The 21,276-nt window shown below is 46.2% G+C and overlaps 1 protein-coding gene across 1 annotated transcript in view; it reads left to right on the top strand.

Annotated features, from left to right (window-relative positions):
• ntn1a (netrin 1a) overlaps positions 1–21,276 on the top strand; it is a 66,664-nt gene that overhangs the window by 23,171 nt on the left and 22,217 nt on the right. Inside the window, exons 3-4 of the mRNA XM_061233244.1 lie at positions 12,341–12,529; positions 20,581–20,730. Coding sequence (XP_061089228.1) covers positions 12,341–12,529; positions 20,581–20,730 — 339 coding nt within the window. The remainder of the gene's footprint in view (positions 1–12,340; positions 12,530–20,580; positions 20,731–21,276) is intronic.

A 21,276-nucleotide genomic window follows, 5' to 3' on the forward strand; every position in this document is an offset into this window, starting at 1 on the left:
CGGATTAGGTTTCGTGGACAGATTGAGAGGAACATCAGAAAATCTACATGTTTCGTGTTATGATAAATGAAGCAGAACGGAGATCCCCAGAGGCAGTCGTTCTGGGAAATCTCCGAAGCCCCGTAGATGGGACGACTGTCTGATTCGACAGGGTTTCCCGTTCCTGCAAATGAGTCATGAATCAAATCCAGCATGAATTTTATCACTCGATGTTCCAAGGCGTATGACTTCACAATGAAATAAAGATACTCTGAGTTTTGTAAGCTATCTTGTCTCGTTAAAAAATGAGTTTTCTTTTGCTTTTGAGACCGGGAATAGAGTGAGGTGCTGTTTAAACAACGGTGATGAGTTTCAATTACATGCCCTTCACCTGTGGTTACTTTCTAATCGCATGTGTGATGAGTCTTAAACAGGCGGCAGAACGTAGACGTTACTCAACGCTACACAGAACGTCTGAAACTCAGTCACATGGGCGTAGCTGGGATCCCAACAAATAACCCTCACATCCACAGCGAAGACAAACTTGAATAACCCAGCTACTCACTCCCAGCTCGTCAGTGAGAGTGGGCTAAGTCACATTTATAGAGAGGGGGCACAGTTCCAGTGTGTGAAGAATACACAAGAAGCTCCGGCTCCTTTATAGTGTATTTTTCAAACACACACGGAATAGCACGAATAGAGAATCGCAGTGATAGTCATGCAGAAGTCCCGCTCGTAGATGTCGGTTATGTAACGCAACCCCGTCACAGAGCTGATCTTGATTGCACGCTGATATGTATGTTTCTCTCTTGAGGGGGGAACGGCAGGAAGTGTTCCCTGCCCGAAGGTTTAGGCTAACACGTTTAATCTTCAAACATAGTTTATTTTCCAGAACTACAAGGCAGCTCGGTAAGATCAATGACCACTTTGTGAGTAATATGACAGGATAATATCGTGATGAGAAATTTTATAGGGCCGTGTCTTGCGGCCCTAATTGTCAAAGCACCAGAAGAACATAAATCAAGCGGCGCGGGAGTGCTAACGTTTACTCTAAAACTTTGCGAGTTCCTGCCTGACCCATTGAGATATCCCCATAGAGAGAGAGAGAGAGAGACTGGCTGCCAAAGGCTTGTGTGCCTATAACAGAGCCTGGGGAGTCTGATTCCTGGAAACGGGCTCGGTGCAGAGAGACATTTTTGTCTGTGCATTTTGATTCATTCAGGTTGTCAATCATCTCGCCTTCAGCTCTCGACGATCTGAAACATTTTGTTAATCAAAATCCGAAATGTGGTGGTAATTATTATGTAACTATTGGATATTACTGAAAAGACAGGCCATATGGCCATATTGTCATTGGCACGGAATCCGTAGTTCAGTAGAGTTTCATTGTGACGATAATAGATTATGCAATTATTCCCTATTCATGTCCCTTGATAGTGGCAGTTCTCTTTCTCTTTCAGCGAGAACAAAGTGTATTACCGTCTCCAGGCTGTTGTTTTGGTTATGAGATAAGACTGGTGTCTGACAGGGGACAAATCTGCACACAACCTCACTGGAAACGCAATAGATTTGAAAATGCTATTGCAGATAATTCACAGTTAAAATGCACTGCCGCTGTAGAATACCAAAGCTCCATATCCAATCAAAGTTTTCTCGAAAGAGACAGACAAAAACGTTTTTTTCTCAAACATTGGAAACAAGTAGTCACTCGCAGGTGTTCCCTAACCAGAAAGTGTATGACTGGGAATTCTGTCACTGTCTGGGGGGAAGATTCATCGACCATTTTAAATAGCCTGAGACAAGCTCGACTAATTTCTCCCCCCGCTGGTACTGAGAAATGATGACAGTACAGGCGTGACGGTGCGAGGGTGTGTGCCAGCACTGTCTCCCCAGTCCTTCACGGCAATAAGACCGCTGCCCGGTCCCGCCATTGTTGTTCAGGGGAGTTACCGAGAGCTGACAGCTAGCAGAGCGCTTTATGCATTCAGTCCAGCGCAGGAGAGAGGTGGCAGAATAGGGCCTGTCTGCGTCAGTTGCCATCCGTGGCATTCTTGTGGCGTGCTCCCCACAAAGTGCCGTCTGCGGGCACAGCGTAGCGCGGGGCCATGTGAAGTTGTGTTGCGTTTATCCAGGGAAGGCGGGAGCGTCGTTTTCTCCAGGCAACGGTTTATTATGGATTACTCATCCAAACAAGTCAAAGGCCTGGTTACACACGGGATCGACGTGCTGCTGGGATCCCCGTCTGGCCCTCTGTGCACAGGGATGCCCTTCCCTGGGATATTAACCCTGGTTCTGAGGAGGGGCAGGGCTGCCCCACCGAGCACTGTGACCGGGGGCTCGTACTCCCATTAAAGTACCTGAAGCGTACTGATGCGTATGGGAGGCCATTAGCTGGTCTTTATTGGTGCTGAGCTCACCGGCCCTGATTGGTCCTGAGGCAGCGGGGAGCTTCCCTATTGGGCGTTTTAACACTGTCACAGGCCATAGTGGACAGGCTAGGGGAGGGGCTGACTGAACGAGGACCGATAATGACACACAGAACTAAGAGAGGGTGGATGTGTGTCACGCACATCAGATCCCACAGGAGAAAGCACATTTAATTGTAATATCATTTGTTATTTAGCTGATGGTTTCATCCAAAGCATCTTACAGTTAATTAGACTGAGAGGGGGACAATGTGGGGTTAAAGGCCTTGCTCAAGGGCTCAAGGATCTTATTGTGGCTACACTGTGGCTTGAACCACAAACCTTCTGGGTCCCAGTCATGTTCCTTAGCAACCAGGCTACAGGCTGCCCAGTTTAGGTTTCTAGTCTAGTAATCTTACTCCACTACAGGGCTCAGTGAGATTAGAAATATGAATTTAAACATAAAAACCCCACCCTGAAAAAAGTTGACATTCTTGTTCTTGTGGGTACTTTTTAATTGGAGCACTGGACACAATTACTGTAGCCTGTATGGTAATCAGGCCGGGCTCTGTGCAGTCAGTGTTAATATTACATTGGGTTTTCATTTCTAAATTATCTCCACAGTGGGTGTTGTTGCACCTTGTCATTAACATTTCTTCAGCTTTAATGGCGTGAGTTGGCTTTGGAGTTGTTTTAATGGTGCGCTGCCTGACACTGCAACAATTCTATTTGCAATTCCCTTGGAGAATTGCACGATTTTGAAATAAGCCAAAGGGAGAATATGAATTTTGAAGCGTAGTTAATAATACATTTTGTACTTCTTGAACCCAGCTGAACTGCTTGACTAAAATTCAAGGCAGACATTCAAATTAAACATACCCATCTGAAATCAATAGAATTAAAGCCCTGTTTGACGTTTTCCTCCTTCATGGCCCCATGACTGACATGTATACATGTAGATAGGTAGATCTTCTGTCCGGTCCACAGTTCCCTCCGCTCCTGCTGGTCTGTTAAGCACGCAGTCCTGCTGGTTCTGTGCACCAGTGGCAGCGTTGGTGAAGCAGTGCACAGGGCCTGAAGTGTGGCACAGGCTGAGAGCTTCATCTGAGCCCGGCGCTGGGATATCTGCTGTCACACGCCGGTCCTGCGGCGTAGAGGGGCTCCCCAGGGAGGGGAAGTGCTGCCACTAATTGGCGGCGATAAAAGAAGCGGATTTGCTGGATGAAATCTCAGTGGTCACGGTACGCCTGTTTCACAGCAGGCCGCATACGGCCAGGCCCCAGAATGCAGCTCTGACCACCTCCGGCTATGCCCCCATCCCTGTATCCCATATCTCCCATGGTGCACCAACAGGCATGCATTGTAAGGCACACCCAGGGGGCGTCTTACAATGACAATGAATGCTCGGAAGGGTAAATCTGTTTGAATGGGAACTTGGAAAGAATAGAGATTTAACCACTGAGGGCACTGGGACGGGTCAGGGTGTGTGTGTGGCTGTGCTTGTGCGTTTGTGTATGTGTGTACATGTGTGTTTGTGCGTGTGTGTGTATATATATGTGTGTGCATGTGGGTGTGTGTACATGTGTGCATGTGTCTCCTTGTGTCTGTTTGTATATGTATGTGCAGGTGTGTGTGGCTGTGCGTGTGCATTTGTGTATGTGTGTGTGTGTGTGTGCGGGTGTGTGTGGCTGTGCGTGTGCATTTGTGTATGTGTGTGTGTGTGTGTGTGTGTGTCTGTGTGTGTGCGTTTGTGTATGTGTATGTGTGTGCATGTGCGTTTGTGTGTGCGGGTGTGTGTGTGTGGCTGTGCGTGTGCATTTGTGTATGTGTGTGCGTGTGCTTGTATGTGCGTGCGAATGCGTGTCTGCATGAACACATACGCATATCCTTCATCAACACTGACATTTGTCTTCCATTACCGGTTGAGTTTTGGACATTGGCACAAACGCAGGTGTTTGTCTCAATGTAAATGAAACCACACAGTCATTTCCGTCCTCCAGAGCAGCCCTTCCCAACATGCGGAGTATTAAAGGCCCGTCACATACAGCCTCCTCATGTTAAACCTGAGTCCCAGTCCCAGTTGTTTTCCTGGGCCTTGTCCACTCTGGTTTCAGTGATCAAAGACCCGGGTCCTAATGTGTTTCTTCCTGGTTCATTCTCTAATCTTTCACTTGTATACGTAATGCCAAGGTGATGGTTTACAATCGGACCTCTCTACGGACGGGAAGTCTCTTCATATTTCAGCATAAAAAAAAAAAAAAAAAAAATGGTTTAGATTTTCTGCAAACCGTGAAAAGCATTCCGGAAACTTGTAAAATGATTCATCATCTCAACTGGGCCCGAGCCCAAGCTATTTTTTCCTCTCTCCACAATAACAGCTGGGTTTTAAAATGTGTAGCTGAAATATGTAACACGTCTGAGAGAACAGGGAGTGTGGTGTCGACCTGGCCGCCGCAGTGGGTCCGATAACACAGACTTTATGAGACACTTGAAGGCATGCGCATGTTTCAGTGCATCAAATATGCACTGAAAGGTTGATAGTCACCGTGAAATTTTAAACTGGCATACATGCTGTCTCACTTTGCTCAACAAAGTCAACAAATATTTCCTACGACTGCCATGTATGTTTTCCTGCAAAAATGTATTGATGTTGCTGTTTGACTGGTTGTTTGACGTTTCACAATGTCATAGTTGTTTAGTATATGGATTTGTTGTATTTCACAATAAGCCATTTTGTATATACAGTAGTTTACATGTTGAATGAACAAACAAATTTCAGATTCTCAGCCCCAGAGCAGTCAGTTGAACATAAGAAAGACTGTATGCATGTCAAGTAATATAAATAAGCACTACAATTAAAATTTAGTGGATTTTGTCAAATTTATATGAAAACTTGTATGTTAAGCCAGTCACTAAAGCCTGGGTCTTGATCTTATTTATAGTTTGAGCACATCAAATGTATTTTAGATTTTGGTGGATGTTTGTATTGATAAAAATCCTGTTTTCATTATGGAATGCATAAATTGATGTGATGTGTTTCGGAAACTTAATAACTTAGCTGGAATTATTATTATTGTCATTATTCTGTTTAGAGAGACATGGTTAATGAGATGGGAATGCGTGGTGTGGCATTATAAATATATAAACACGCGTAGACCACAAATAATTATTCCATTATTCTATTCCGAACATTATAGCGACAGTATGTATATTTTAATTTCATTAGTAGATGACTCTATGACCCTGCAGTACATAAATATGAAACACTTTGATTCCGACACAAACATATAATCCTTTACCATTTAAACACTGCCTGAAATCCATACTAAGACCAGTTGCGGATTAAAAAAAAATTCCCTTCCAGCTGAAAACCTCCAGATAAGCCCCTCCCTTAGCCTGTCCACTATGACCTGTAACAGTGTTAAATCGTCCAATAGGGAAGCTCCCTGCTGCCTCAGGACCAATCAGGGCCATTGAGCTCAAACCAGATTCTTTTTTTATCAATTCCACCTCCTTTCATTCAGAGGTATTATTCCTCATTATTATTCCATACTGCTTACCAGTCAGGCAGGAATTCATTGATCTTTTAAAATTGTGTAAGTAATGATCTGTAGAATTTTAAATGAAAGTCTTTGGATTTTATTCAGATAATTTTGAGTGATGAATTTTTTTAGGTTTTTGACTTTTTATGAAAGTATTATTTACATATTATTCAGATTATTTATATTATTTAGATTTTATTTAAACACATTCAGGGAATTATTTGGCAAAGTCTTTGGTCATTATGCTGTTTGCCCTTATCAGAAACATGAAATTAATCCAGAAAATATTCTGAAATATTATTTTTTATCTCTCGGGGGACATTTATGCAAATGAGCGCAACTTTGCGATAGATGGCACCACATTTAATTAATTGGAATCCCTCATAAAGTTCAGTTCCACACTAAATTTGCTACCAGCTGTTAAATTGTGGGTCAAAGACAAGGACAGGTTTCAATCCACATGAAACTTTATTTAAAAGACCTGGAATTACACTTGCTTATTCTGCACATTTGAGTTTGCACTGAGTGCATGATCTCAGCTGAAAGCAGGAATCTCTTAATCCACTCCGCAGTGCTAGGACATGCAGGTGCATTTTTACAATGTGCTGAATACGTCTGTGTATTAATTCAATGGAGAAGTTCTCACAGACAGTGGTGGCTTCCATACGTTCCCTCTCTGAGAGAGGCTATGCAGACAGCAGTGTTGACTGCAGTGTTATAGGCATTGTTAAAGGCAGTGTTGAAGACAGTGTTAAAGGCAGTGTTGAAGACAGTGCTGAAGGCAGTGTTAAAGGCAGTGTTAGAGGCAGTGTTGACTGAAGTGCTTCACTTCGGGGGTCCTGGTGGCTCTCTCGTGCCTGTAGAGAGGTTGTTTGAAGGCTGTGTTAGAGGCAGTGTTAGAGGCAGTGGTGGCTTCCATACGTTCCCTCTCTGAGAGACGCTATGCAGACAGTAGTGTTGACTGCAGTGTTATAGGCAGTGTTAAAGGCAGTGCTGAAGGCAGTGTTAAAGGCAGTGTTGAAGACAGTGTTGACTGAAGTGCTTCACTTCGGGGGTCCTGGTGGCTCTCTCTCACCTGTAGCGAGGCTGTTGTTGTGGCATACCTGGCGCTCATGCTTAGTCTGCCGGCGGTGCGATCTTGGGATGCCTCCAGGTGTTGCGGCGACTCGGAGCTGATGAAAAGCCCTGCACGGCCTGCTTCCCGGCTGTCTGCCCTGAGAGCGGCTCTCATTGTGCCCCTCAGGGCTCACCTAAACTCCCCTCACCCCATCTCCGTCCCCCCGTCCCCCATCCCCCGTCTCCATCCCTGCTGAAAGCCCACTAAACCAAAACACCACCGCGGCAGGGACACTCAATATTTTCTCATTATGTCTTCAGGGGCTTGGTGGGCTAATCTGGTTACTTATAGGGGCGCCTGCAGGATTATAAGTAAACTTGCCACATATCAGCTCTCCTGCTGTTTGTTTAAACCTGGGGTGGGATATCAGGCCGTTTGCCAGTCCGAGCGGGGAGGCACGGGTATGAGGTGTGGGTATTGCTCCTGCTGTAGGGGTCTGTAGGAGGGGGGTAGGGGGTCTGTGGGAGGCAGAGAGGGGGGTAGGGGGTCTGTAGGAGGCAGAGAGGGGGGTAGGGGGTCTGTGGGAGGCAGAGAGGGGGGTAGGGGGTCTGTAGGAGGCAGAGAGGGGGGTAGGGGGTCTGTAGGAGGCAGAGAGGGGAGTAGGGGGTCTGTAGGAGGCAGAGAGGGGGGTAGGGGGTCTGTAGGAGGCAGAGAGGGGGGTAGGGGGTCTGTAGGAGGCAGAGAGGGGGGTAGGGGGTCTGTAGGAGGCACGAGGGACGCCACTCTCCAGCTTGTTAAACATGAATGGCAGCTCTTACTCCTAAGATCAATATGTACTCTCGCAAATTATATTAAACCACACATCATTCCTTGTGCAGTTACTTCCCTGAGATAAAAGAAATGAAAGGGGCTTGGCAGAACGTCCGTTGTGTGTGTGGTCAGGTGTGTGTGGTCACGTCTCCGGTGTGTGTGGTCAGGTGTGTGTGGGCACATCTCCGGTGTGTGTGGTCACTTTATCGTCCGTTGTCTTAGCGCCACCAAATTTACCGCGGCTTCAACTTTGCCCCTGTCCACATTTTAATAATTCTTCACAAATGTTTTTATAATGCCGCATTAATTTCCTAAGGTAAAGCTATCTGTGTTTTCCTTCTGTCATAACGGAGTTAATATTACACCACTCTGGCTACGCGGTTCCCATGACAGACCAGATCCCGTGAATGGAGGGGTAAGGCAGGGAGGGCGAGATTCGCCATTTATTACAGCTTTAATAGAAAGAGTTATAAATCCTGCCAAGGTCAGTGTTGCAACCTGCCGAACATTACAGCTGTTTACACAGAGTGCTGCTGTACATAGTCTCTCAGATAAGAGACATAAATCACTATGAGTGTCCTCAGGGAAGGGCTAAAGACTGGCAGGCTCTGAGCTGCCTGTTTCACTGGGTTTGGGGATGGAGGTGTACCTGTGCTTTTGGCAACATTACAAAGTTTACACAAGTAACTAATACTTTTATTTTACGTTTATTGTGCACTGAATAGTGGGACTTTTATTTAGATACAGACTTCCCCTGAGGAATAGGGGGAACTCTGGGAATGAAAAGGGAGTGAAGAGAGTGGAGAGTTGGAGAGAACATTTCACGCTGGTAAATTGTGGAGTTTTTGCCTGCCATTTTTGCGAGTAAAGCATTATTCAATCCAGTTGTAGCCCGAGTCAAATTATCGGTATCGCCGGCCTGAGAGCCCCGAGGAGCATCAGAAACCCGAGCGACGCTACCCGACCAATATTAAGGGTCGCAGAAGGATGAGGGACGGGAGAGAACGGATTCCATCCGAAGCGGCGGGGGGAATTGGGACTATGGGCGGGGAGTGCGAGGCACCGCGGGACGCTAAGGGCTCAGACACTCGTAACCGCGGGGCGCTGGAGAGCCGCTGCGTTCTGATGAGGGGCTTCAGTGGAGCTTATCAGCACTTGAGACGCTCACTCCCCAGGACAATTAGCGCGTGAATTAGGCCGGCTCACCGACGCTGTGTGCTGCAGATAGCGGGAGCAGTCATCCGGGGGGCCTGGGGAGTGTGTGTGTGTGGCCGGGGTTTATTCACGCAGCTCCTGCCATTAGCACATCAGCGCGCACACACACACAGGCCTGGAGCTTCTGTTTTTCACTGGCCCCCTGAAGATGGATACCAGCTTTCCATTTCAAGCCTTCCCAGACAACATTCTGCAGTTTACGGGCGCAGAAAAAAAGACTGTTTTTTATTTCTGTTGCTAAGCGTTGGTTTTGACTAACACAGGTGTATGTTATTTTTCATGACATGTAATAAAAGTTGCCCAAAACTTTTTCCATTCGGATAAATAAATCAAGCAAAAAATACAAACCAAGGCCAGTTCTTCATATTACAAATGGCAGATTAGAGATGTCAAACCCATTTTTGTGTCTGCACACATTAGCTCTTGTGAATCTTCAGAAAGGAAAAACTCATCTTTAAGTGCAACTTCTCCTCAAGCCAGCTATTTGAGGAATGACGGAAAAAGACAGTCATGCTGCAGTCATTCCTCTGATTCCAGGACGGACTGTCAAATAGCTATAGAAATTCTGATTTGCATTCAGAGTGCATAAAAGGTCTGTATCTCAAAACGGATCTATTCATCAAAGAGATAATAGAATTGCCATTTCCATTAGCCGGATTCCCGGCATCGGGGAACCTAAGCCAAGGCGTGCACGGAGCCAAGGCATGACAAAATGGAGGTGCCCGTATCAGCGCTCCTCCCAGGACCCCTCCCGCTGTTACGTTTGCCTGTTGCTCACACTTCCAGCGCAGAGATGCTGGGTGAGATTAGGGCAGGGCCGTGGAGGGAGGGGGGGAGGCTCTTCAAAGCTCAGGTGTTGGGAGCGTTGGTCGTTGTTTCGGGCCAGGTCAGGTCCTCGCCGGCAGCGGAATACCTGCGGCTTTTGTGTGCGCTCCCATTGAGAGTCACCCACCCTGAATCCTGCAGGCCGTGTGCCCCCCCCCCGCACCACAGAGCAGGTGTGAGGAGGCGCTGACACGCCACCCCCGGCCTGCACGGAGGGGAGGGGGTCGCCTCCGCGTGGTTTTGTTCGGGAGAGTTCGTTATCGCGGCAATCTGAAAAACAGGGCCCGGCGATGCAGGAGTAGAGTTGGTCTTTTCTTCAGCGCCCCTATGTGCCTGTGAGGGAGGGAGCCAAATGTATCGAGCAGGTGAGCTCTCCGTGAGCAGATTCAGCCAGGCGTACCCGGTCTGCGCAGCTGTGTGAAGCCATGGCCCCCAAAAACGCACGTGAACATTCACCTCATTCACTTAAATCCTCCTGAACTGTATTAACCTCCGAGGACACTCCCCTGTTGGTGACCTGAGCGTATGGTTAGCGGTCTTCATCTCAATAACCGTATACTCTAATTTGACTAGACCTACTCAAACATTTTTGGAGGATGCAATTGTACAAAAATGAAAACTAAAGGGAAAACTATTGCAAATGAGGTGCAGATGATTTGTGCAGTGCTATCGCAAGCCTCAGCTGTTGCAGAAAAAGATGACCACACTATAGAATGTTTTTTTAATTTTTTTATTATACCTATATACCTTTTTTATACCTATATTTTTATAGGTTGCCTCAATTGAACATTTTTAGATTTGTATTAGATTTGTACAAACCTACACATTTTCATGATTTTAAAAGTGCAAGATGCTCACGCCCCACTCAGCAACCGCCCTTTCATTACATCACCATCTACTTTCTCGATTCCTCTGTACCAATATTTAGTGTTGGACAAAATGACATTCATAGGCTATCACTATTTTGATGGTATTGAATGACATGAAGTTGTCATTCAAGGATTTTCACACACAGATCAATTAAGTACTGATTCTGATGTACGAAGGGTTTTCTAGTTTGCAGTGCCCAATGTAACTAACCTCTGGACTGCTGCTCATTTTGAAGAATTGTTCAATACGACTGTCTGTTAGAGTACACTTTCAGCTCAACAGAGCTACATGAATGCAAGAGTGAAAGAGCCGTCTCATGAGTTCAGACAAGTTTATTTGAGTTCTCCCATCAGTAGGCAAAGAGCACACAAAGAATGTAATGTCTGAAGCTCATCACTTTCAGCGGTACAGTGTGTGCTGAATTTTATCAGGCAAAGAGAAAAGGGGCTATGTAGTGTTCTGAGAAAGGCACTTGCATGGTAATGAGACTGGCTTTGGAAAGGCTTGCAAAACGAAACCGGGCCGGGTCAGCGCCACTCAGCCAGTCACCGGGGGACTAATCTCCGGCCCGAGGAGCAGCGAGGATCAGTTTCAGCCCGAAGGCAACCGCGCCGGCAGGACCGGGATCAGTAACCCAACGGGGCTCTGGCGAGGGAGGGGGGGCGGGGGTGGCACGCAGAGCCTAATTAAAACACATTAAGTCCTGCGGAGGTTTGGGAAACCGGGCCCCGGGATGAGAGGGGCGCGGCAGCGCACGGGGTCAGCGGGGATCCGGCAGAGGCTTTCTGCTGCGGAGGAAGCTCATTACGGGCGCCTCTTTCAGGCTTTGCCCCCGCTTCCCCCCCCCCCCCCCACCCCCACACACGCGCGCTCTGAGCGGAGAGACGAGCCCTACCTCTCGCTCCCGCTGGCGCCCGAACCGCAGGACCACCGCGGGCACCGCTGGTCCGACGGGCACAAAAACAGCAGCAGATGTTCAGGAAGCCCCGGTCTGAAAGCGTACCGAGCAGGGAGCATTTCTGTTGATCCGTAAAAAAAGCGATGGTAAATAATGTATGAAGCGGCGCTGGACCGGCACCTCGGACAGGCTTAATGAAGGCAGGCATGTCTGCGCACAAAAGAGTCATGAATAAACATCAGTCATTAATTAAACTCTGCGGTAGCAACTTTATTCATTAGTAAACAAGCAGCAATTCCACTCATAAGCACGGCAGGGATTTGCCCGGAATGATAATTCAGTGGCCCTCTGATGTACTTTTCAATTAGGGGAGCTGGCGCAGGAGAGGAAAATGCTCAGCACATGAAAACTGGCCTCATTACGGTGAAGTTGGCTCTGAGCATCACAGCTGCTTGGGATGTCTGACTTAGAGTAAACTTTTTATTTTTTTTAAAACATTGAATGTTTTTCATGGCTCAGACAAATGACACTGCCTTGGCATACACCAAAAAAGCTAAATACACCAAACCCGACGTGGGTTGGTTCCTTTTGGCGATGAAAACTATGAAGTGTAAAATGTGAGTTTTAGGTGAGTTTTCAGGGACGGGTGTACAGTGAGCGGAAAGTTTGGTGGATTGATTAAAGCTGATTTAAGGATGATGGAGTGACTCACCTCTCCCTCCCTCTCTCCCTCCCTCAGCCTGTAACTGCAACCTGCACGCACGGAGATGCCGCTTCAACATGGAGCTGTACAAGCTGTCCGGGAGGAAGAGCGGTGGAGTCTGCCTCAACTGCCGCCACAACACGGCCGGCCGCCACTGCCACTACTGCAAGGAGGGCTTCTACAGAGACATGAGCAAGCCCATCTCCCACCGCAAGGCCTGCAAGGGTACACACACTCTCTCACTCTCACACACACACACACACACAGACACACACACTCACTCAAACACACACTCTCACACACACACACTTCTACAGAGACATGAGCAAGCCCATCTCCCACCGCAAGGCCTGCAAGGGTACACACACACTCACACACACACACACACACACACTTCTACAGAGACATGAGCAAGCCCATCTCCCACCGCAAGGCCTGCAAGGGTACACACACTCTCTCACACACACACACACACACTTCTACAGAGACATGAGCAAGCCCATCTCCCACCGCAAGGCCTGCAAGGGTACACACACACTCTCACACACACTCTCACACACACACACTTCTACAGAGACATGAGCAAGCCCATCTCCCACCGCAAGGCCTGCAAGGGTAGGAGAGAGGGCCTGAGCTGAGTATGGCAAAGAGCACACTCACACACACACTCACGCACGGACGCAAATGCACACACAAGAACAGTAACACACACACTTACACGCATGCACACACACACACACACACTCACACACCCTAACACACTCACACACACATGCTCACATTCACAGAGTGGGATACTAGGATAAGGGATCACATGCTAATCACATCGCAGTCTTACAGGTTAGCAGAGCGCTTATGTTTGTTTCATCATCAAGTAATGAAAACTGCATACCAAGAAAACTGAGAAAACAAGGTGAGCACCATGTAGGTGGACATGTTAGGGCTGCTGTTTTCAGTGGAACAAAAAGAGCAGTCCGGAAAAAAAACAGACATCCCAGCATTCCTCCCTTTCCTCCCCGTGGCCCTGTCAGTAACCTGGCCCTGATAGTGTCTCTCTCACACCCTGATATGTGGGATTATTTGGAGAGGGTCTGACAGGACAGGCAAAACAAACCACAGTGAGGGGGGGAACTCAACCTCATCGAGGGTCAGATCGCTGAGAGCAATCTGGGTAGGGTGTGTGTGTGTGTGAGTGCATGTATGTGTGTTGTGTGTGTGTGTGTGTGTGTGTGTGTGAGTGCATGTATGTGTGTTGTGTGTGTGTGTGTGTGTGAGTGTGTGTGAGTGTGTGTGTGAGGGGGTGAATGTGTGTGTAAGTGTGTGTGTGAGGGGGTGAATGCGTGTGTGTGTGTATGTGTGTGTGTGAGGGGGTGAATGTGTGTGTGTGTGTGTGTGTGTGTGAGGGGGTGAATGCGTGTGTGTGTATGTGTGTGTGCGTGTGAGGGGGTGAATGCGCGCATGTGTGTGTGTGTGTGTGAGTGCATGTGTGTGTGTTTGTGTGTGTGTGTGCGTGCGAGGCAGCCAGGACTCCACACTATCTGGGAGTGTACCTGACAAAAGACAAAAGCTGTGGGGTGTGAGTGGACGTGTTCAGTGGCGGGGGGTGAAGCTCTGTGCAAACAGGTCCCCATCACACCTTGACACACACCACACGTAAGATTCCTATTCAACCCCCTGTGCCCGGCCTTAACACAGGCAATACAGTGAAGGAAAAATGCATTTGTCTTCATTTTATATGAAAATAACTGACATATTGTATATTTTCTTTTTATGGCAACACAGTGAATTATAGAATTGCATTGTCAGTCTTGGACAGGAATATTGGGACAAAGTATTTTATCAAGAAAAAACATTTTTTAATGTATTTTCATTGACACATGCATTAAAACAACAAAAGCCGTGATAACAACATCAGAAGCTTGTTTTAATCTGAACATGGGAAGCCAATATATGTACTCTTCTGCTGCTGTAGCCTATCCACTTTGAGTTCAGAGATGCTCTTCTGCGTACCACTGTTTTAATGTGTGGTTATTTGTGTTAATGTCACCTTCCTGTCAGCTTTCACCAGTCTGGCTATTCTCCTCTGAACTCTCTCATTAACAAGCCGATTCTGCCCACAGAACTGTGGCTCACTGGATGTTTTTTTTTCTCTGCAAACTCTAGCGACTCCCATTCTGACATTTGGTCTGAAAAAGAGCTGACCCTCTTGACCATGTCTGCATGCTTTTATGCATTCAGTTGCGGCCACATGATTGGCTGATTAAGAAATGAAGATTCATAATCCTGAATTTTAAAAGCTCACACTAACTGCTGCCTTGGCCTCTGTTTGAACACTGAGAGGGCGAAATGGTGGATTGTCATTGGACGGAATGGGCCTCATATTACCCACCATGCTCCATCACTGAGGCAGACTATGCGTGTGGATTTACCCATTCCATCTCATCTGCAGGGCATCTCTCAGCACCCGCCTGGATTTATTCTCATATGAAAAAAACAAACTTTTTGTTTAGAACAGCCCTTCATGCGTATTTTACTAGTTATGGATTTGCTGCTTTAACATTGTGGAAGAACCTATGCACTTGTCAGTGGCTTTGGATTAAAAGCGTTTGCCAAATGACTGAAATGTAAACGTGAATGTAATATGGGAAAGTTGGCCGCAGGTCAAGGGATGCATTGACTGGGAGGGTGTCAGGGACATCCACTGGCTGTAGGCGGATCTGTTCAATTGGTTAAAAGCAGAATAGTATAAAAGGACATGAGCAGATCAGAAAATCGCAAAAAAGTTTCAGTACTCATTTTTTATTTCTTTAGACCCTTGTAATTAAATTTGATGATGATGAATAATGCAGTGGATCCCCAGCGACTCCAGTCTCCAGCTTTTAAAATTACATTTCTTTAATATTATTTGCTTAAGCTGACAGACTAATGAATTGCTCTGTGACTCAGTGAATTGAGACCAGGACCTTGGAGGAGCTCAGAGGAATGCAGCGCTGCAATGCGCAAACGAAGCAGGGATTTACAAATGAAAGTGTTTTAACCTCCTGTGGTCAACCTCTGGGTAAAACTGAAAAAGTACAAAAAAAGTGTAAATATATATCATATACTGTAAGCAAATTAGTTTAATAATGAAATCATGTTTAAAGTATTCTTGTCAGAGATTTTGGGGAAAGGGATCTCATACATTTTTGGCCTATTTCCTTACCTGCTACCAGGCAATTACCTTTTGAAACTGGGGGGAAATTGTGTGTTTCTGACCCAATGGAGGCGTCGTTGGTTAATTCAATTCCACTCCATTTGTCTCCAGGCTTATTTCACAATAAATGAAATTATAAACAAATTCCATCATCATTTATAAAAGCAGCACATTCCTGAGCACATTTGTAACATTTTCATCCTGAACTCTGCCAGAGTTTAAGTGCTAATGTAATTATAATCCAACATTGTCCAATGTTATGCTGTAGCATTGAGTTACAGGAAAACAAAGCTACAATAAAACAGTTGGCTATTACCGGGAGGTGACAAATTATATGAAGTATGATCCCCATTTCTGGCCAGTTTAAACATTTTTACAATCTATATTTGGAAGCGGGCTGGAGCAGGGAATGCAGATATGTGCAGGTCTTGCAGATCGGACTGGATTACAGTGCCTCTTTTTCTTAATGAAATGACCACCTGGGTTTCCCAGACTTTACCAAACACGCCAGGACAAGAGCTGCACCAGGTCCTTTCATATCGTAACTCAAAATTATTCAAAGAAATTTAAGCCACTGAACAACTTTGTACAGTCCCTTGACGAATGTAGTGCCATTTGACAGCAATTAAGGCACTCGTTATTTATTGTACAGGAACGCATCTCTGTGGTTTTTGGAGAGAGAATTACACATTAAACAGTTTTTATAGGAACTAGTTGTGGCTGAGGAAAATCACGCCGTATCAAGCACAAGCTTAAAACGTTCATTGTTGCCCCAGAATGCTCAGTGTTATATTTCCTAGATTTACAACTTCACCCCATATCAAACTCTAGTGTAAACACGTATTGCGGTTTAGCGAAACTCCTCCAAATCATTTGTCTTCTTTCCCCTCGATTAGCCCCCCTGAAGCCCTTCGGCGGGCCAAACCGTATCCCGCGAGCGCTAGAGCAATATTTTGTCTACTGTCCGGTTCAGCCCCTGTTGCTATTCATTTCTTCACAGTTTGTTTGAGCACCAAATTAATTTTATGGTTTGTAAACAGCAGAGTCATGCAGAGTTCACCAAGATGTGAAGCGCACAGAAGCCAGCTCCCCTATCGATAGGGCCACAGTGGGACCGAGGGAGAAGGTTTGCAGAAGGGGTGTCTGGCTGGGTTGACATATCTTGGTGAGATGCTGTTGCTGTTTTCGCTGTTTTAGCATTTGCCATGCTTCGATGGTAAAACCAGACCCTCAGGCCTGGAAGCCTTTATTCTGTAATGAAGCAAGAGAGAAATGATGAAGCTTTCACGGTGTCAGGAACCCCACCCCCTCCCCCCTTCACAGGTTGCCCCTCCTGCACAGGCTAATGCACCGTGTTACTGGGTCACATTACCCCTTTCTCTCAAAGCTATACCATTTATACCATTTACACCATTTTATAAGAGCAGGTAAAACCATACAGTACTTATATGCGGTATGTGTTCATTTCTTTCCATCTCGACCTTGAATTTATTGTTTCTGTCGGCACTACTTAGTGTTCAAAGACAGAAGTGTGTTCAAAGACAGGGAAATTGATGGCCCATTTCATTTTAATGGGGTGGCATGTTGAAGATATTAGTTCTTCTCCATCCATTTCCATGGCACATGTTTTACATTGTCACAGTAGGACTTCATTGCCCATAATAACATGAGCTTGTTAGGGATTTAAACCAGTTGTTTTTGTGACTTCATTGTCATTGTCATTTTTATTTTCACGAATGATACATTTATATTGTTTACAGTTTACAAAGGCACACATTGTTTGTTTGAAAAGCTTGCACTGAATGAGAATGTTTTTACTTTTGCGGGAATGAGAAAGCATTAATGAGATTTGTTTGCTGTAGCAAAAAACTTTTTTATGGAGGGAAAACAACAAATATGAGCATTAAATATAGAAACCAAAGCCATTTCTGATGACCAGCTATAGCCAGAATCTTGGCTGTGCCTCCAACCATGGAAAAATATTCCACTAGCACAAAGAATGCTATCCTAATTGGGAAATGGAAGTTGAGACTTCAAAGGAAAGGTTTATGGTATATCTTTGGCAGAGTGAATACTCTCACATTCTTCAAACGTCCTTATTGGAGGTTTCATTGTGCTCCTGACTCTTATTAATATCTCAAGGCCCTTCCAGTCTTCTCTTTCAGCTTCCTCTTTTTTATTAGACCTTTATTTAACCAGGATGGTCAATTGAGAACAAATTGTAATTTGCAGTGACGACCCGACACCTTTTTACATCAGATTTTCCGAATGTATCCATCAGAAAACACAGTCGAGTGCCATAGCAACGGTTCAGTGCGGCAGGCTAGGCCAGCGTCCTTTTTATGGAGCAGTGAGATGTTCACAGACAAAACATCACCCTGAGCAGGTCAGCCTGAAAACGTTTACACGCTCTGTAAAAATCAGACTCTGAGCGGGAGCAGTAGGTCTTGGTGCGGAGACACATCCCGTGAACCAGTCCTGACTGAGACTGGTAGTGACCAGGTCAGAGTCCTCAGGAAGGCAGGGTTTCAGGGGGCGGGGCTCACCCCACCCCATTGTACGAAATAGTCAAAAATAAATTGGATAACATTACAGTTATTTAGCTGCCGCTTTCATCCAAAGCAACTTATAGTTGATTAGACTAAGCAGGGGACAGTCTCCCTTGGAGCAATGTGGGGTTAAGGGCCTTGCTCAAGGGCCCAACAGCCGCATGATCTTATTGTAGCTAAACCGGGGCTTGAGCCACCAACCTTCTGGGTCCCAGTCATGCACCATAGCCAGTAGGCTACAGGCTGTGATAAAATAGCTTCAGAAATAGGCGGCAGACTGCCGTGTGGATTTACAACATGAATATGCAAGGGGGCCGCGGCACACTGGAGGGGAGCCCCTGTGATCCAGGAGAGTGAGACGAGGCCTCCTGAGCTGCCATCTGGAGTAGCTGCACACTGCAGGCACTTAAAGGTCTAAGTGGACGGCCTCTTAAACTCCCCGCCGTCCCCAGACACCTCCACCTGCCAGAAGACTCGCGCGCTCACGAAGCCACCGTCCACCTGGACAACACGTGGCGCACGCCACCGCACACTGCCAGTTTGAAGTCCCTGCAGTGTGTCGATTGGCCAGACTGTCGTAATCTAAGCCTCTTTCCCGAGAGCTCGCTGGCTTCCCCTGAACTCTGTTTGTTGGTGGCTTTGACATCATGGCCATTTTGAGCGGTGCAGAGCCCGGGCACCATTACGTTTCAGACTGAATCAGTCTGCTTCAGCGGTTCAGACTAAATAATGGTTTTCAACGCAGCAATGGCGGGATGGATGCAGCATAATGTTCAGTATCATGGCATGGTCTGGAGAGTGAGTTTGAGAGGAATTTTTTATCCCCTCGACCCCTGTATACTGTGTGTTGCTTCACAGAAAAAACGAGTGTAACTGATCTACACGCAATCAGACAGAGGTCTTAGGAGTGACAAGTGACACAAGGCAGAGTTGTGGGGACTGGTAGATGTGACGCTACACATGGAGAATAAATGGAGAATATAAGACCGTGTACCCATAGTCTGGGTGTACCACTTATCCCTAGAACAGAGATGCTTCACAAAGATGCTGTCTCAATTGATGATGAAAGATGATGAAGGTTTCTGTTTCTAATTAGAGTTATGCTTTGCTTTGCACGTGATATGACATTATTGTACGTAAAGGCAGACCAACAACCAGCGAAAAATGTGGAAACATTCAGTCGACTTAAAGCAGCTCTATTAGAACTTGAAACAGACGGACGTGAAGCTATTTAATATTTTTCAAAGACAGCACCCAGTTTCAGTTTGTTGTGTGGCCCTCATTAGGGAGTAAGTGTGGCTCTTTGGGGAGCGTGCGCAAACAATTACTGCATGTCCAACTTATACTGAAAGCGTTACAGTAATGAACCTGCCAGACGATCAGGACCAATGGGTGATAAACACCGTAGCAAACCTGTAAACTCTCTCAGAGGTGCTCATGGGAAAATCAGCTCCACGATGAAACAAGTGAAGGGTCCACAGACAGTTACACAAATACAAAACAATGTTCCCAGCTACCAAAATTGTTCTGCTTTCATTCACAGTGCATTAAAGTTGTGGTTTGGTTTTTGGATAGCCACTGTGGTGAAAGTGGTCTGGCAGTGTAATTAGTTGCCATAGTTTCGTCACAATGGCATTTCAAAGTTACAGATTTTTGGTACAGGTAGTGTTCAGACCTGTTTACATTATGGCGCAAGATATGGTTTTACGTCGTCGAAACCAACAATGATAACAAGCAACATCAGAAACCTATCAATACAAAATGTATTCGTTGCGCAACAAAATGGGCCAGATGCGTTACAAACAGTTTATCTGCAATCAAGTAAATGAAATAAGACATTTATTTGGGGAGAAACTGTGACTCAATTTCCTCATGTTTTCAACTCCAGACTCATAGTGAAGATAATTGCAAGTTAAACATCCACCAGCATCTTATTACATTCAAAACATAAACACGCTCCCCTTGCTCATGGCCAAAAATGTATGAATTTAGCCTGTCTTACTTTTCTCATTTGTACATATATCAAGTCTGAACTATATGGACCTTTTTACAGCACCTGAAATGTTTGGCTATGATGATGATGATGATGAATATTATTACAGTATATGAAATATGATGATGGGGGTGGTGATTATTTCCTAACATTAATACAGCATTAGTGAAAACATGAAAATGAAAATTTCCAGTAAGAGTTTAAACCTTTATTTATTACCTTACAAAGCACACCCACAAAACAGTTTCAAGAAAATCTATTTTTCAAACTTCACAAGACCTTGAGACAACTTCCTCAGTGTATATGAGGTGTGAAAGTAAGTGTATTGGGGTGTTTTATCAGTTGTGTCTCAGTGAGAACTGTGAGCGGAGAGCTGTGAAAGTCTTGTAGAGTAAGCGCTTTTACACCCTCCTCAGAATCGCTGGCTGCCCGCGGATGTGTTGTTGCTGTGCTGTACCGTGCTGTTTATTCGTGCTCTGTTGTTTTGCGGTCGTGTTCCTGTTTTTGTTTTCTCTGACCTCCTGTCTTCTTTTCCTCGCAGCATGCGATTGCCACCCCGTGGGAGCCGCCGGAAAAACCTGCAACCAGACCACGGGCCAGTGTCCCTGCAAAGACGGCGTGACCGGCATCACCTGCAACCGCTGCGCTAAAGGCTACCAGCAGAGCCGCTCCCCCATCGCCCCCTGCATAAGTACGCAGAGCAGCCTTCTCTCCAGAACACATTCACCGCACTGTTACCCGAGCTCCACTCATACTTTCACCCACAGGACAGAAGAGTACACTTTGTGTTGGGCGGCCTGTAGTGTAGTGAATGGTAAAATGGTAATAGGTTGGCATTTATATAGCGCCTTTATCCAAAGCGCTGTACAATTGATGCTTCTCATTCACCCATTCATACACACACGCACACACTGACGGTGATTGGCTGCCATGCAAGGCGGCGACCAGCTCGTCAGGAGCATTTGGGGGTTAGGTGTCTTGCTCAGGGACACTTCAACACAGCCCAGGCGGGGGATCGAACCGGCAACCCTCCGACTGGCAGACGACTGCTCTTACTGCCTGAGCCATGTCGCCCTTAGTACCGTAGTGGTTAAGGTAAATGACTGGGACACCAAGGACGGTGGTTCAGTCGCCAGTGTAGCCACAATAAGATCCGCACAGCCGTTGGGCGCTTGAGCGAGGACCTTAACCCTGCATTGCTCCAGGGGAGGATTGTCTCCTGCTTAGTCTAATCAAC

This window comes from Conger conger, chromosome 2, assembly GCF_963514075.1.
Source record: "Conger conger chromosome 2, fConCon1.1, whole genome shotgun sequence".
Classification (NCBI taxonomy): domain Eukaryota; kingdom Metazoa; phylum Chordata; class Actinopteri; order Anguilliformes; family Congridae; genus Conger; species Conger conger.